This window comes from Capricornis sumatraensis, chromosome 3 (assembly GCF_032405125.1).
Source record: "Capricornis sumatraensis isolate serow.1 chromosome 3, serow.2, whole genome shotgun sequence".
Lineage (NCBI taxonomy): Eukaryota > Metazoa > Chordata > Mammalia > Artiodactyla > Bovidae > Capricornis > Capricornis sumatraensis.
In genome coordinates, this window is record NC_091071.1 from 157,526,254 (window position 1) to 157,541,451 (window position 15,198).

The window sequence follows — 15,198 nt, forward strand, 5'->3', positions numbered from 1 at the left end:
CTGCTTCTGAAGGACATGTACTGACACAATAATCACGTCTCCCGCATAGAAAGCAATGAGCAGGGACTTCCCTGGTGGTCTAGTGGCTAAGACTTTGCCTTCCAAGGCAAGGCATGTGGCTTCGATCCCTGTCTGGGGGACTAAGGGATTTCCCTGATGGCTCAGATGGTAAAGAATCTGCCTGCAGTGCAGGAGATCCAGGTTCAATCCCTGGGTCAAGAAGATCCCCTGGAGAAGGGAATGGTTACTCACTCCAGTATTCTTGCCTGGAGAATTCCATGGACAAGGAGTCTGGCAGGCTACACTCCACGGGGTCGAAAAGAGTTGGACATGACTGACTAACACCCTCACTCTCTGGGGGAGGCTAAGATCTCACGTGCCTTGCTAGCAAAAAACCAAAACATAAAACAGGAGTAATATTGTAACAAATTCCATAAAGACTTTAAAAATGATCCACATAAAAAAATTCTTAAAGCAGTGAGCATTAATCAGTAAGGTTTATAAAACAAATAAAAATGGAACTAATAAGAGAATATTCATTATTAAGAGAACATTCATGAGCATAATTGTTGGATGCTATTTTATTACATATGATCTTACCTGAATTTTATTTGTGTCAGTCAAGTGCTGTGCCATGGATTTTAGGATAATTGCAAAGAAGAACCAGGAATGCTGTTAGGAAAAGAAAAGACAATCAGAAATTTATTATCTTACAGCAAAGTAATGATAATTCTGTTCTTTATGACATGCAATGCTATAAAATCTTTATCTTAGAACATATTCTTTGAAATTAAATGCATCAGAGCAATAATATAGTCTCCATTATGTTAGGATCATCCTTAGCAAAGTTCTAATGGGAAATGTAAATGCCAGATATTCCTGTTTCCCAGTCATCTCAAAGACTGTATAACACAAGACCCTGGCTTATTTGACATGGCTGATTAGACAATCGTCTTAGGAAATACTTATTCATGGGGTGTTCTACCTGTTTTCCTTAAACAAAACTAAATGTTGTAGCAGGCCCACCCCTCACATTACCATGGGTAGAGGCAAGAGTAAAAATGGAAGCTGTATGTGTAAGTATTTAAAAGCTAACAGAGTGTTAAATAAAGTAAGTTGGCTCTTCCTACCTGGACAAATACAACTTCACGACAGTACGGAATACTGTACCTGAATGTGGGAGCATAGGACGAGCACGACCCTGGCCCACCCCTTCCTCTCACCCGGGGCTCCATCCTGCCCTGAGGGACCTGGTGTGACTGTCCAGTCTGCAAGCCCAAGCGCTGCCCACAAACCAGTTCCTCTCTCCCACCAAACGCTGTTCCTGCCTTAGGTCTGGGGCTACACTCGGGCAACAAGAGTTTCCCTCTTTAGTATGGACTTATAAAGAGGTGTAAGCAGGCCCAGGAATAAACCTACAAGCTCTAAAGGTGGGGGCTCCTAGGAATCCCTATAGTTCCAGGCAGCATTCCTTTTGACTACCCTCACACTTTGTCTCATGAGAAGGGGTGCACTTGGAGAAGGCCAAAGAATAGCCAGGGCTTCCCAGGTGGTGTTAGTGGTAAAGAACTTGCCCACCAATCCAGGGGACGCAAGACATGTGGGTTTGATCCCTGGGTTGGGAAGATCCTCTAGAGAAGGCAATGGTACCCCACTCCAGTATTCTTGCCTGGAACTCCATGGGCAGATGACCCTGGTGGGCTACAGTCCATGGGGTCACAAAGGGTCAGACACAACTGAGCACACACCGCAGCAAAGAATACCCAAGGATGCTAGGTAGGCAGCCTTCTCCAGCAACCCTGTCCCCACCCTCACCCTGTTACAGTCTATTCTCTATGCAGTCATCAGAGAGATCCTTTTGAACCAAGGTCAGCTCAAGTCACTTCTCCCTTCAAAGGCCTCTCACGGCTCCCAGTTTCTCTCCCAGCGGAAGCCAAAGCCCTTGCAATGGCCCACAGGCCTTATGCTACCCACCTAACCTCCTGGTGCCTCTCTGACTTCATCTTGCCTCCTCTCTTTGCTTACGTGGGCCCAGCCACACTGGCCTTCCTGCCATCCTTTAGGCATGTCCACCAGGTGTGCTGCTGCCTTACGACATTATACAGGCCTTCCCCTCAATCTTTATTTTCTTTCCCTGAAATACAGTTGACTTAACAATATTATGTAAGTTTCAGGTGTACAACATAATGATTCAATATTTTTATGGAGTGCACTCCTCCTAAGGTTATTATAAAATACTGGCAATATACCCTGTGCTCTTCATTACATTGTTGTAGTTTATTTTATACCTAGCAGTTTGTACCTCTTAATCCCCTTCATTTATTTTGCCCCTCCCCTCGCTCCTTGCCCCTCAGATAGCCACTAGTTTGTTCTCTCTATCACTAAGTCTGTTTCTGTTTTGTTATACTCACTACTTTGCTTTATTTTTTAGATTCCACATATAGGTGAACAAAATTTTGCTATTTGTGACATCACGGAAGGACCTAGAGGGCATTACTTGCTTAGGGAAATAAGTCAAAGAATGACAAATACTGTTATGTTTTCCCCTTTCCCTTCAATGTTCTACCCTAAACGTCTCCAGCTCTCTCACCTCCTTCACATTTTCTGCTGAGGTCTTTCCTTCTCCACAAGCTCTATCCTGACCATTCTATTTAAAACTGTGAACCTCACTCTGCCCTCAGTGCTCCCTGTGCCCTTACCTGCTTGATATTTTCTTTTCCCATGCTACTTCTCACAGCTGAACATGCAAGTTTTCCCCAACATTTTTTAAAACCTCACAAGACTTTTTTTTTTTTTTTTCATCTTTAGGCCACACCACCTGGCTTGTGAGATTTTTTTAAATTGATTTTTAATTTTAAAATTAATTTTTTTATTTTAAAAGAAAAAAAATAGGATTACTTTACAATGTTGTGTTAATTTCTGCTGTGCAACATGAATCAGCTGTATGTATACCTCTTGAGCTCTAGAGGAGGTATGTATACCTCCTCTCCCTCTTGAGCTTCCCTTTCCCCCTGCCCCACCCCCACCCCATGCCTCCCCTCTAGGTCATCACAGAGCATCATGCTGAGCTTCCTGCGTCACACAGCAGCTTCCCACTAGCTATCTGTTTCACACATGGTAGTGTATATATGTCAATGCGACTCTTGCAGTTCATCTCAACCTCTCCTTCCCACATGTGGGATCTTAATTTCCTGCTCAGGGATTGAACCTGAGCCTCCTGCATTGGCAACGTGGAGTCTTTGTGACCAATGGACAGCCAGGGAAGTCCCTGAACATGCAATTTTATTAACTTTGCTATTATGTGGGTCATTTACTATTTTTTATCTTGCAGTACTGTGTAAACTTCCCAAAGGCAGAGATCTTTATTCTACTCTCTAAATGCATATCAAGTGCCAAGGATGGTGAGAATGGTGTTTGTTGCATGGAAGGCACTTGGAACATATTTGCTGGATAAATTGAATGAACATGCTCATACAGCTAATTTAAATTTAAACAAACAAACCACTTGATCTAGACAAATTTGATTTTAGTGAAATGCTGATGCTTATTGATCCAGCCTCAGCCCTCTCTAGCTACTTACTCATCAATCATCTATCTGTCAAGTCATGATAGATAATTAATTTAGCAGGGGACTACATTCACAAGTCTATAATAACTTAGAGTTACATCTTCATAAGCTTCTCACCATCTTTTCTGTTACTATAAATGCATGTGTTGCAACTTTTGGGGGAAAAAGAGTAGCTGTTTCTCTGCTTCCTCTCTGCTGTCAGTTTATTCATTAATATATCATTAATCCTTTTGTTGGTATTTTTCCTCTTATTGTGCCTAAAAACCCCATAAACTTTATTTCGGGTACACTTAGAACTTTTGAATGTTATAGGTCATTCTTAAGAGTCATTCATTTTGCCTTTAGGCCAAAGGACCTGAGTCCATTCTACTTTTAAAGATGATCTGTTCTCTTAATATTGGAGGAGGGCATGGCAACCCACTCCAGTATTCTTGCCTGGGGAATCCCATGGACGGAGGAGCCTGGTGGGCTACAGTCTATGGGGTCACATGCTACTGTTCCAACACGAAATTTATACCAGAAACCATAAGAGAAATGATCTATAAAAATCAACGACTCCTGTCACCTTCAGAGTTGAGTGTAAGCCATCCCAATGAAAGCCTGTCTTTAAATTCTTTACCTTCAGGACATGCTTGACTGTTGTGGAGTCATTTGATTGCAAAAGACCGGTCATATTTTTAACCAGTTCTTCATGTATAGTTCTCTCCTTGTATGCGGTAGTCTTGAACACAAACTGAAGAAAATCCAAACAGTGAAAAAAAAGTTAAATACTTAAAAACAAAGGGTCAAAAATTATGTTCCATGAATAACTCATGTCTCAAAATTATCTGCTCATGCCAGATTTTGTCATGAAATAAATGAAGGCCCAATGATAAGTGTAATACACACCTGCTCCTACTGAGGGCTTTGTATAGGTAGAGCCTTGCTCACCTAAGCTCTCCTTGACACACTCTTAGTAGAAATCAAAAGGAAGATCAGAGAGCAATTTAGCGGGTTCAAGGAAACATGGAGGGCTTTGACCCACCTACTTAGGGCACATTTCCCCTTCTCCTTCCTTCCACTGGCAACAGGTGGGTGGCATGGTAGCATTTCTTCATCCTGAAAGGGTAGAGTACCCACTCAAATAGCCAAGTGGGGAAACTGGTGCCTTCCAGAGGCCAGTAGGAGAGTTGCCCACAAGCCCAGGGTCCGCTACCATCTCATGCTGAGACACGGCAACCAAGAGGTTCATAAACATTGGCCGTCAGTAAGATAGCAAATGCTGCTGGCTTTTTCCTTAAAAGATTGGTGTTGGCACAGTGAGTGCATGTCATGCTTTAGTCTTCCATATTTCTTCATATATTTTAAGTATCAATTCATGCACATATATTTAAGATACAAAATGCATATGATGTTTTACTTATGAGTTGGGTTTGCCTCAAGGAAGGTCATTTCTTTATAATATTCACAGTTTGGACTTCACTATAGTCAAGGGTGAAGACAGACAAGAAACAAAGCAAAGGCACTTTGCATTTGGGTCTATAGTTATTTCTTTGACTTCATAGCACATTGATGCCTAAATCAGGTCCTGAGGCGTCTGACTTCTCCAAGCCCATCCCAAAGGAGAAAAATAAGGCTAAGAGATGCATGAAACTAGCTAAAATCAAGAGCAGTACAATTTTCCCCCTCATGGATTATGACTCCTATGAGGGTAATGTAATCAACTATCTAATCCCATGCACAGTAACTTAGCTCCAAGGGCATTTTGACTAGCTCTGAAATTTTTTAAAATTTTGGCTAAACCATGTCAATCCCATGAATTGCTATAAACGATGGTATCTAATTAGATCAAGTTTAGACATACATCTTTGAAAAAGACATGGTGTATGTGTGCATTTTGGATATCATAGATGGAGTGAGTTAGCAGCATTTAGCACCACTGAACTTGCAATGGTGTTTAGCATATTTCTGAATAAGTATGAGCTATATCAACTATCACATCTTGCAAGCACATCAAAGCAGGTATTGACCCCAGTTTTCATTAAACTCTTAGGTATGGAGCTTAATATTATTGTATATGTTAGAAAATAATTTTTTCCATTAAGGGTGAAAAAAAAAATCAGACTTCTTGGTCAAGGTCAGACTGTCAGCCATGTAATATAGCAAGAGTCAAGTCACAGAGTCAGATAGCTGGATATTCATCTCGTCTACCCATCTCACTTCACAGAGAAGAAACGTGAGGTTCAGACAGGCTGATCACTCCGAGTTAATGATCTAACCCTAATTAGAATCTAGTTTTCCATTTTCTACTTTAGTGCTTTTTCCAGAATAAATTTTAGTTGGTTATATGTATTTGTCTGTATTTGTTTTAGACATATGAAATTATGTTCTGAAACATCTTTAGGAATTGTCATCAGCTTGAAAATCCACATAGGTGTATTTCTGGGTTTAAAACACTGACAAAACGTGGTCCACTGGAGAAAACACTTCAAAGCAAACTCAGTAAGTATCCTCCTACATCACAATATCAAATGGTCTCGTCAGGATTTTTTAAATATCCTGGTTATAAATAAAGACTGCTCCAGGAAGCACTGCCAGGACACCACTCCAAGAGCATTACAGATCCCTTCTATGAGCTGATATAAGGCTCTCATCAGGAACTAGCCCCAGCTGTCACAAAAATAGTCACATCAGTGGGTTCTAAATGCAATTTTTGGTAATTCTACTGGAACAAGGTAAATAATACGTGTGTTGAAAAAGAGATGACATTGTATGATAGAAATTGGGAAATTTTTTTCCTTTCATGCCCCCTGGAGCTTGAAATGGAAAATTGGGGTAAGTTGAGAGAATGGAAATTCTATAGATTCTGTTGAATAGTAAATTCATCAATACCCTATAAAAGGAAGCTATGCCTCTGTCTTACAGAGCAAACTAAAAAGTCATTTGTAGGTGGAACCAGCCTTTGACAACTGAATTGTAGATCTTATTGGGGAAAATCATACCATAGGGAAATTATTGTGAAATTACTATTTTTGGCATATAAGGGCACACACTCATACTTAGATATTTGGGAAGACATTTAACTTTTCTGACAGATAAAAAATATGTTAATATGAGACTGTAATGGGAGTAATTCCTCACTGATAATATCTCAGAGGGGTTCACTCCAGAATAAAGTTTTTAGTTATTTCTTGCTGTCACAAAATTTTAGCACAAAAGACCCCAAATTCTTCTCTGGTTGCCTTTTTAGACATCTGAACTACATGGGTATATGTCTACCTTTGTATATTCATGGAATATGTTCTTTTAATTAAAAAGCTCTGTCTCTTAAAAGAGATAATCTATACAAAAAAATTGAAATTGAAATTTAGGTCCTTTATATATATAAAGGAATATAAGATACTTTTATTTAACTCTGGATGGGTTTTTTCTTTTCCTTCAAGAAGATGACCTTTAGGCTGGAACTATAATGTGCAAACATCATCACAAGTTCACTGGCATAAATTCACAGGCCAGCTGAAAATGAGAATATAAACATGTCCAAGTGAACATCTGACGAAGCCCACTGGAGGAAGCAGTGCACACTGATGGGATGGGCTAGTGGTTCATGCCGGAGGAGAAAGGACTTAACATACCAGAAGCAGGTACAAATATACAGTAACTGGGAAAATGAAATAATGCCTGAGAAAACAATAAAAAGAGCTAAGAAAACATTACAGAAGAAACAGCACATTCAACAAACCAACAGGAGGCATCTTCCTTAAATTTACAGAGGAATTTCATGTATTTCTAATGTTGATTTCAAAAGACCATACTTTCGTTTTCTCCTCCACTTCTTTCTTTGCTTTTTCTCCCCATATGAATATTCATTTGCACATGTATGCATTATTTATATATTGAAATAATACATTAAGCCCATTAATGCAAAAAGGAGTTCTAAGTCACTAAAGGGAAAGTTCAGTATGACTGGGGTGGGCACCATTCAGCTAAACAGGGAAACTTCCCACTTATTGCAGACAGGAAATGAGACAAGCCACACAGCACAAGGGGATACAACCAACGCCCAAGTGGCAATTTCATACCTTAATGTAGGACTGGACAGAGTGGTCCAGTTGTTCCTCATGGCACTTGGCCACAATGTCAGTCAGAACCCTGGAAAAGCAAAGCTGTTGAGTGGCCTTTCTGGAGAAGGCAGGAAAATACCACTTGGTTTGTCACTTAAGTGCTTGGTAAGCTGGGCACTTAATCATTACTGAATGAATGAACAAACCAGTTTCAAACTCAGTACCAGGTGTTCAGTATCTGTAACATCCATTAGCCATTTCCAACCTTGAAATTTCTAAACACGAAGATAAAAGTAATGTCTTATGGCATTCCAGAATGCTGTGACTAATATTTTTTTAAAAAATGAACTTTAGGAATGTATGATTCGATAATTAACTGAAAACCCTATCTCTAGAAAGAGAAGATTGTAATTTGCTAAAGTCACCAGACAGATTAGCAATGTTGAAAGAATGTAGTGAAGGCAAATTTAAAGTGAGAACAGTGAAAGAAAAATTGAACATAAAAAGAAAAATAAGATTTAGTGGGAAAAAAATAGTACAGCTACTCTGGAAAACAATTCGGCATGTTCTTGAAACCAGCACATATGGGACTTCCCCGGTGGCTCAGTGGCTAGCACTCTGAGCTCCGAATGCAGAGGGCCTGAGTTCAATCCCTGGGCAGGGAACTAGATCCCGCATACCACAACTAAGAGTCTGCATGCCACAATTAAACATCCTGCATGCCGCAACAGAGACCAAAGATTGTGTGTGTCACAACCAAGACTCAATACATAAATAAATATGAAAGAAAACCCAACGCATACAACTACCGTATGACCTAGCAATTGCTCTTTTCAGAGAAATGGAAACTTATATTCACTCCAAATCTACCAAAAACTGGAAACAATCCAGCTATTCTTCAATGGGTGAGTTTTAAACATAATATGATATGGAATACTACTCACATAAAAAGGAGAGGACTATTGATTGATGTAACAATCTGGATGAATCTCGAGAGAGTTATGCTGAGTGAAAAAAGCCAGTTCCTAAAGGTTACACACTGTCATATGATATAATTTCACATTTGTGTGTGTGTGCATGCTCAGTCGTGTCCAACTCTTTGCAATCCCATGGGCTGTAGCCCATCAGGCTTCTCTGCCCATGGGATTCTCCAGGGGAGAATACTGGAGTGGGTTGCCATTTCCTCCTCCAGGGGATCTTCCCTACCCAGGGACTGAACTTGTCTCTTGTGTGTCCTGCACTGGCAGGTGGATTCTTAACCACTGTGCCACCTGGGAAGCCCTCATAAAGCCATATAACTTATATATAAATTTAAAATAGACTATATAATAAATTTATCAACTTATATAATACATGGAATATATAATATAATATAATATAAAAATATATGTACTCATATTACATATAAAATTTCAATACAAAATATATAAAATTCTTAAAGTAACAAAATTTTAGAGATGGAGAAAAGATTAGCAGTTGCCAGGAATAAGGGGTGGAGACCGAGATGAGAAAGAAGTAGGTATGTCAGTAAAAGGGCAACATGAGGGATCTTTCTGGGAAGGGTGATGTTCTGTCTCCTGCTTCTTTCAGTGTCAATATTCTGGGATTGATACTGTCCTATAGTTTTGCTAGATGTCACCATTGGGAACATCTGACGAGAACATGAGCTCTCTTTTGTATTACTTCTTACAACTGCAAGTGCCTGTATAACTATCTCAAAATAAAAAAAGTATAATTGAAAAGCACAAAGGAAAAGTTAAAAAAGAGGTCTACAACTCCACTTGGATGATAATAATAGATGATTAGAAGGGAAGAACTCAAGAGTGAGACATACTTAACTTTGAGATATGTGTTCAAACAAAATGCAAGCGTACACAGTTATGTAGCCACTCAGTTATAATTAGAGTTGCCTGTGACCCCAGCTTATAAAATCTCTTCTCCCAAGGCTGTGCTATGAATACCTGGTCACAGTGGTGCTTATTTCATCTTCTTCATTTTGTACCAGAATCTTGAAGAGCTGATTCAAGATTATAGGCAGAAAACTCATGATTGCATGAATCTTTTCCACATTCAGTAAGTTCTGTTAAATTGGCAGGACAGGAAAAAAAAAAAAAAAAGGTCATTGATTAAATTTAAAGCACATTCGACTGATGTTCATCAGGACTTGAATATGAATACAGTAGTTCACCTTTGTTTGGCTTTATTTTTCATGGCATTTCTCATGACATACAGGCATGAGGGTATATGTTGCAAAGACTCTACATCTAATTAACTAATTTAGAGTGAATTGACTCTGATTTTCAATCATTTTTATTTTGGAGAAACTGATCTTTGCTTACTCTTCCATTATACAGACACCTTTTAGGAACTGTGAAATAAAATCATTTCCTCTTGGAAATGATAAGGTGTTTAAAAATCTTTAAGAATAATTACCCTGAAGCTTGCTACTCAATGCAAAATGTAAAGGTCTGTTTTGCCTATTTCCCTCCTGGAGACCACTGCAACTATTTGCATGTCATGTTACCTTACAGGAGCGGACGAAATTTGAGGTAGGTGACTGAGACATATCTTTCTCCCTTTTTTGGCATTGTCGGAAAAATGCGTTCACATGTGGATCCTGAAACAGCAAAAAAAAGGTGTTGATTTTTTTGATGACACATAAGCTGTGTAACAATCATGGTGATGGGAGGTGAGTCCTTCTGTAGGGCAGATGACTTGACGTGAGGTGCTTTACCTAGGAGGCAGAGAGACAGACCTCTCATTTCCGGAGCTGTTCTGGCATGCTGAGGGCTTGACCTGAACCACAAAGTCTGCTCTCCTTCCTATTTCCTTCTCAGAGATTTGTTTCCTTCTGGGCCATATGACAATAGCTAGAGAATGCCTTCTCTTGGCTCTGTTCCTGCTCCTTTCCTCCCTCTTTTTTTCCTCTTTCTTTCTTAAATTGCCTTCTATCACCTTCCTGTTCCTGCTTCTTCCACAGACTTCTATCATTTATTCTTACTATTCTTTACTACACACGAGAATGGGTACAGTTTAATATGTGCAGGGATACTTTCATACTTAAAATGTCAGCGTTAATAAAAAACTAAGAAGTTCACCTGCCATTGTGAAATACAAGTTGACTCCTGTCCTTTTTTAGGGCAGAATTGTATCCTCTCCAAAATCCATGTGTTGAAGTCCCAACTCCCAGTACCTCAGGTTGTAACCATATTTAAAAATAAGGCCTCTAAAGAGGTAATTATGGTAGTTAGTGTGGTCCTAATCCCAAATATGACTGATGTCTTTACAGAAGAGCAAACTTGGATATTCACACACACAGAGGAAAGTCAAGGAGGGAGGCTTTGGAAGAAGACAACACTCTGACACCTTGATCTCAGACGACCAGCCTCTACAACTGTGAGAAAATATATTTCTGTTTAAGCAACCCCGTCTGTGGTATTTTCTAATGGCAGCTGGAGCAAACCGATCTGTCTTTTAATGTTGTTTCCTGAAGCAAATGTCACATTGGAAATGCTGGGGGTCAAAATTACATAGTCAGGAAGTGGGATACAGACTCCCTGATGGCTCAGGTGGTAAAGAATCTGCCTGCAATGCAGGAGACCCAGGTTCGATCCCTGGGTCAGGAAGATCCCCTGGAGAAGGGAATGGCAACACACTCCAGTATCCTTGCCTGGAGAATTCCATGGACAGAGGAGCCTGGCGGACTAGTCTGTGGGGTCGCAAAGAGTCAGACACGTCTGAGAAACTAGCACTCTGACTTTTCACACTCTTCGGGGTGTTTCTTCGGCATTTGTCAGCTCTAGAGGGGCATCTGTGGTTTGAGTTCCCCACAGGTCAGTGTGTGTGTATGTAAGTAATATTTTCAGTTTTATGTTATTTATTCAAAAATTACTTAGTGAAAGCTATTTGTCAGATCCTCAGCTGGCAGGGAAGACAGAGCTCTGGGCAAGGAAAACCCACACCCCTCCTCTGGTCCTTCCATAATGCCCCTGAGATGGATACGACACCATGGTTTCCACACATACCTATTTTCTCACAATCAGACAAGGGCCTCAAAGGAAAAAAGGGTGTCAGACGGTATATGACATGATGATACAGCATGTCTGAGGGGTCAGCAGATAGGGAAGACTTCTTTGAGGAGGTGATATTTGAACCAAGATTTGAAGGATGGAGAGGAGCTGAAAGACTGATGAGGGGAGGGGAGGCAGAGAGAGAGAGATGGCTTTCCTGGCTGAGGAAAGGCAGTGTCACAAAATCCCTGTGTCCTGGAGGAATGAAGCAGACAGAGGGTACAGTGCATGAAAGGACCTAGGGTCTTTAAAAACTGATGCAAATACCGCTATGGAGGAAGGAAGTTGTCTCCCGGGGCGACGAGTGTGTGGGCAGCTAATGTAGAGAAAGGTAAGTAACGGTGAGTCCCAGAGGGACCTGAGCTGTTTGGAGGAAAGTAGCCGGAAGCATGACAAAGAGAAACTCAGGATTCTGAGATGCATAAACGCAGGATTTGGTGGAGAACGATCACCTTGTGGGACTTGACTGGGGCTGATGGCATCAGAGAAAAGATGTATTTAAGGAGTCATGACACAGGACTAGGGAAGAGGACTCAATCTGGCTTGAGGCGCCAGTGGTTATGGAAAGACATTTTGACCCAATATATGCTGGATTATTTCACTTTTCTTAGCAACCAAGTATGTGCTAAAGCAGCTTGAAGCAAAAGAACAAAAAACTAAAATAAAAAAAAAAAAGAAACAAAACCACACACACACACACAAACACATACCTACAACCAACCAAATGCATATTGAATTTAAGAAAGGAGGAATACTTATTCTATGTACAGGTAACAGCTTGCTTTGTAGTTTATAATCAGTATCATAAAAGTTCTCCCACTGTGCTAAAATAAGCTGCCTTGCATGGGAAGGGGTGAGTTTTATGGTAATATGACAGTGGTAATAGTTCCCTGTGTACAGCATTTTGTAGTTTATGAGACATTTTCACATGCAGTTTCTCATTTTGAGCCTCATTACAATCTTAGGTGGAGATTTTCTTTTATTGTTATCATTTTCCTGATGAGGACATGGGATTGCAGGGGTGAAGTGACTTGTCCAAAGTCACTGTGTCAGAAGTTGACCAAAGTGGCTCTCAGATACAGTTTTGCCCACTTCATGGCCTTTGCTCCGTGAGAGGAGGCTTGGATAGGCATTGGAAATTAGACTGAGTTTCAAGGGAACGGTCCGCAATTTAAATTTTAAATGTCTCATATTTTTAACACTTGGGTGTTGTCATTGGAAGCAAATCATCTTCCAAGGGAAGTGTCATCTTGATAAATACACTTCTGGAATTTTAGTCTGCAGTTGGATAATATCAGGACAATATGCTCACCTGAGTGTTCACTGTTGATACAACAAATGTCGATACTTTGAAAAGTGGTTTACCACCATCGACCCATTTAATGTCACTCCCAGTGTGCTGCAAAAAAGAGTTTGTTACTGTCACTGCGGCAATTTGAGAGAAAGGAAATATCAATAAATAGGTTATTTGGTTTATGTTAATTTGCCACCTTGATCCATTAGTCTCACACTACTATAGAGATGGAAAATGAGAGGTGCAAATATATTTTGCAGTATTAGTAAATGATACCAATGTGATATCAGGGGATCATTTTGAATAGATCATTTCTACTGGCCACAAACAAAACAAGGTATTGAAATATTACAGGTACCGTTGATTTCTAATTACAATGGATGAATACATTAAGGTGGGGTTTATTTAAATAGCTGATGGAAGATAATCTCATGCCATTTAGCCCATGTATCTTTTCTCTTAAGTTATATGCTCCCCAGTACCTTCCCATTTGCAGAATCTTGAAAGCTTAAATAATTTGGAGGCAGGCTTGCTGCTACTGGGATATTATACTCTTGAGAAGCTATCTGATCATCTTTCATCAAAGAAAGCCAAGCATATCCAACTGTAAAAAAAGAAAAACAGAGAGAAAACTTTTCAGTACACACCTTCATGGAGAGGAGTAAAAAGAAAGCTATTTATCATTTACGAATACAAAACTTAGTTTAAAAACTCTAAATAAATCAGCTTTTCAAGTACTTTCCACTTCAAGTCTGAGATGACATGTATGGCTATGTCGGATTGCTTCTGGTCAGTACCTGGTGTTTCCAGTGCCTCCTTCTTTTTGGCGTTAGCTTTCGCATTTATGTCACAAGTGACATGATAAAAAGAAAACAGAATATGGTGTTTCTCATGAAGTTGTGTTGGGAGCTCAATTTTCACCTGCAATGAAAGAGATAGTAGCTGGGCTGAGACTGAAATCATTTTCCTAGGGTCAGGGCAAGACAAAGCATAGGTACTTTAATCTTCTAAAAAGTCTTTAACTGAAACCTAGGTCCATGTTTAAGTCAGCACTAGAAGTACTGATTTAATTCTTAGTACATATCCATCCTGCTAGCACTAATGCGTCAAGATTATATTTTTACTTCTTTACTGTGGTGGATTATGATAATTTAGACTACCCAGTGTTTCTCCTTAGGTAATTCATGTCATCATGGGCAAACTCTGGGACATAGTTTTGAGCAAACTCCAGGACATAGTGAAGGACAGGGAGGCCTGGCATGCTGCAGTCCATGGGGTCACAAAGAGTCGGACACAACTGAGCAACTGAACAACAGATTTTGCCATGAATTAAACACACACACATATGCAAACAGATATACACATATGAAAAACACACAAGGAGACATAACGGTACAATGTAAATGAGGCACAGATTAAGGACTTATCCTCAAGGGGCATGAATTAAGTTGTCCTCGCCTCCCAAAGGGTGTGCATGGACCAGTTGCACAAGCATCACTTGGGAGCTGGTTAGACGTGCAGAAACTCAGACACTACTCCAGACACATGGGATCTGAATCTTCATTTTAAGAAGATCCCCAGGCGACACTTTTCAGGTTTTAAACCTCTGTCACATAGGCTGCCATTTAATTCCCTCAACAGTCTTGTGAAGTAAGATGGTACAGAGGAAGCCACCAAAGCAAGAGACGTCAGGGGGCTTTGAGTCACTTAGGAGGATGGACTCGTCAGTAATTACTAGGACCTTTCAGGACAAGAACATCTGTCACACTGGAACCTCAGGATCCCAGGCAGGTAACCTACATTCAGTTCAATATTAGCAACCAGGTAGTTTCTAGAACATCAAATCAAGCAATAAGGTGATAGTGAAAGTGAAGTGAAAGCTGCTCAGTTGTGTCCAACTCTTTGTGACCCCATGGACTATAGAGTCCATGGAATTCTCCAGGCCAGAATACTGGAGTAGGTAGCCTTACCCTTCTCCAGGGGCTCTTCCCAAGCCAGGGATTGACCCAGATCTCCCACACTGCAAGCAGATTCTTTACCAGCTAAGCCACCAGGGAAGCCCAGAGACCCAGGCAAATTATCTACCAATTTATTTATCAGACTCTGTGCATCTATATAGCTAGTTCATTTATTTTTACACTGTTCAGGAGAGAATTTATTAATAGATTTTCAGTGTCATCCCTGGGACAGTAGTAGCAGCGTCACTTAGAAACTTGTCTAAAA

The 15,198-nt window shown here is 40.2% G+C and overlaps 1 protein-coding gene across 3 annotated transcripts in view; it reads right to left on the reverse strand.

Annotated features, from left to right (window-relative positions):
• Nucleotides 1-15,198, reverse strand: part of DOCK10 (dedicator of cytokinesis 10) — a 304,971-nt gene that overhangs the window by 58,390 nt on the left and 231,383 nt on the right. For all 3 annotated transcript variants that reach the window (XM_068968164.1, XM_068968163.1, XM_068968165.1), the window contains exons 20-27: nucleotides 13,773-13,896; nucleotides 13,458-13,579; nucleotides 12,994-13,080; nucleotides 10,136-10,228; nucleotides 9,573-9,691; nucleotides 7,630-7,699; nucleotides 4,188-4,301; nucleotides 601-672 (exon numbers count right to left, since the gene is read on the reverse strand). In XM_068968164.1, coding sequence (XP_068824265.1) covers nucleotides 601-672; nucleotides 4,188-4,301; nucleotides 7,630-7,699; nucleotides 9,573-9,691; nucleotides 10,136-10,228; nucleotides 12,994-13,080; nucleotides 13,458-13,579; nucleotides 13,773-13,896 — 801 coding nt within the window. The remainder of the gene's footprint in view (nucleotides 1-600; nucleotides 673-4,187; nucleotides 4,302-7,629; nucleotides 7,700-9,572; nucleotides 9,692-10,135; nucleotides 10,229-12,993; nucleotides 13,081-13,457; nucleotides 13,580-13,772; nucleotides 13,897-15,198) is intronic.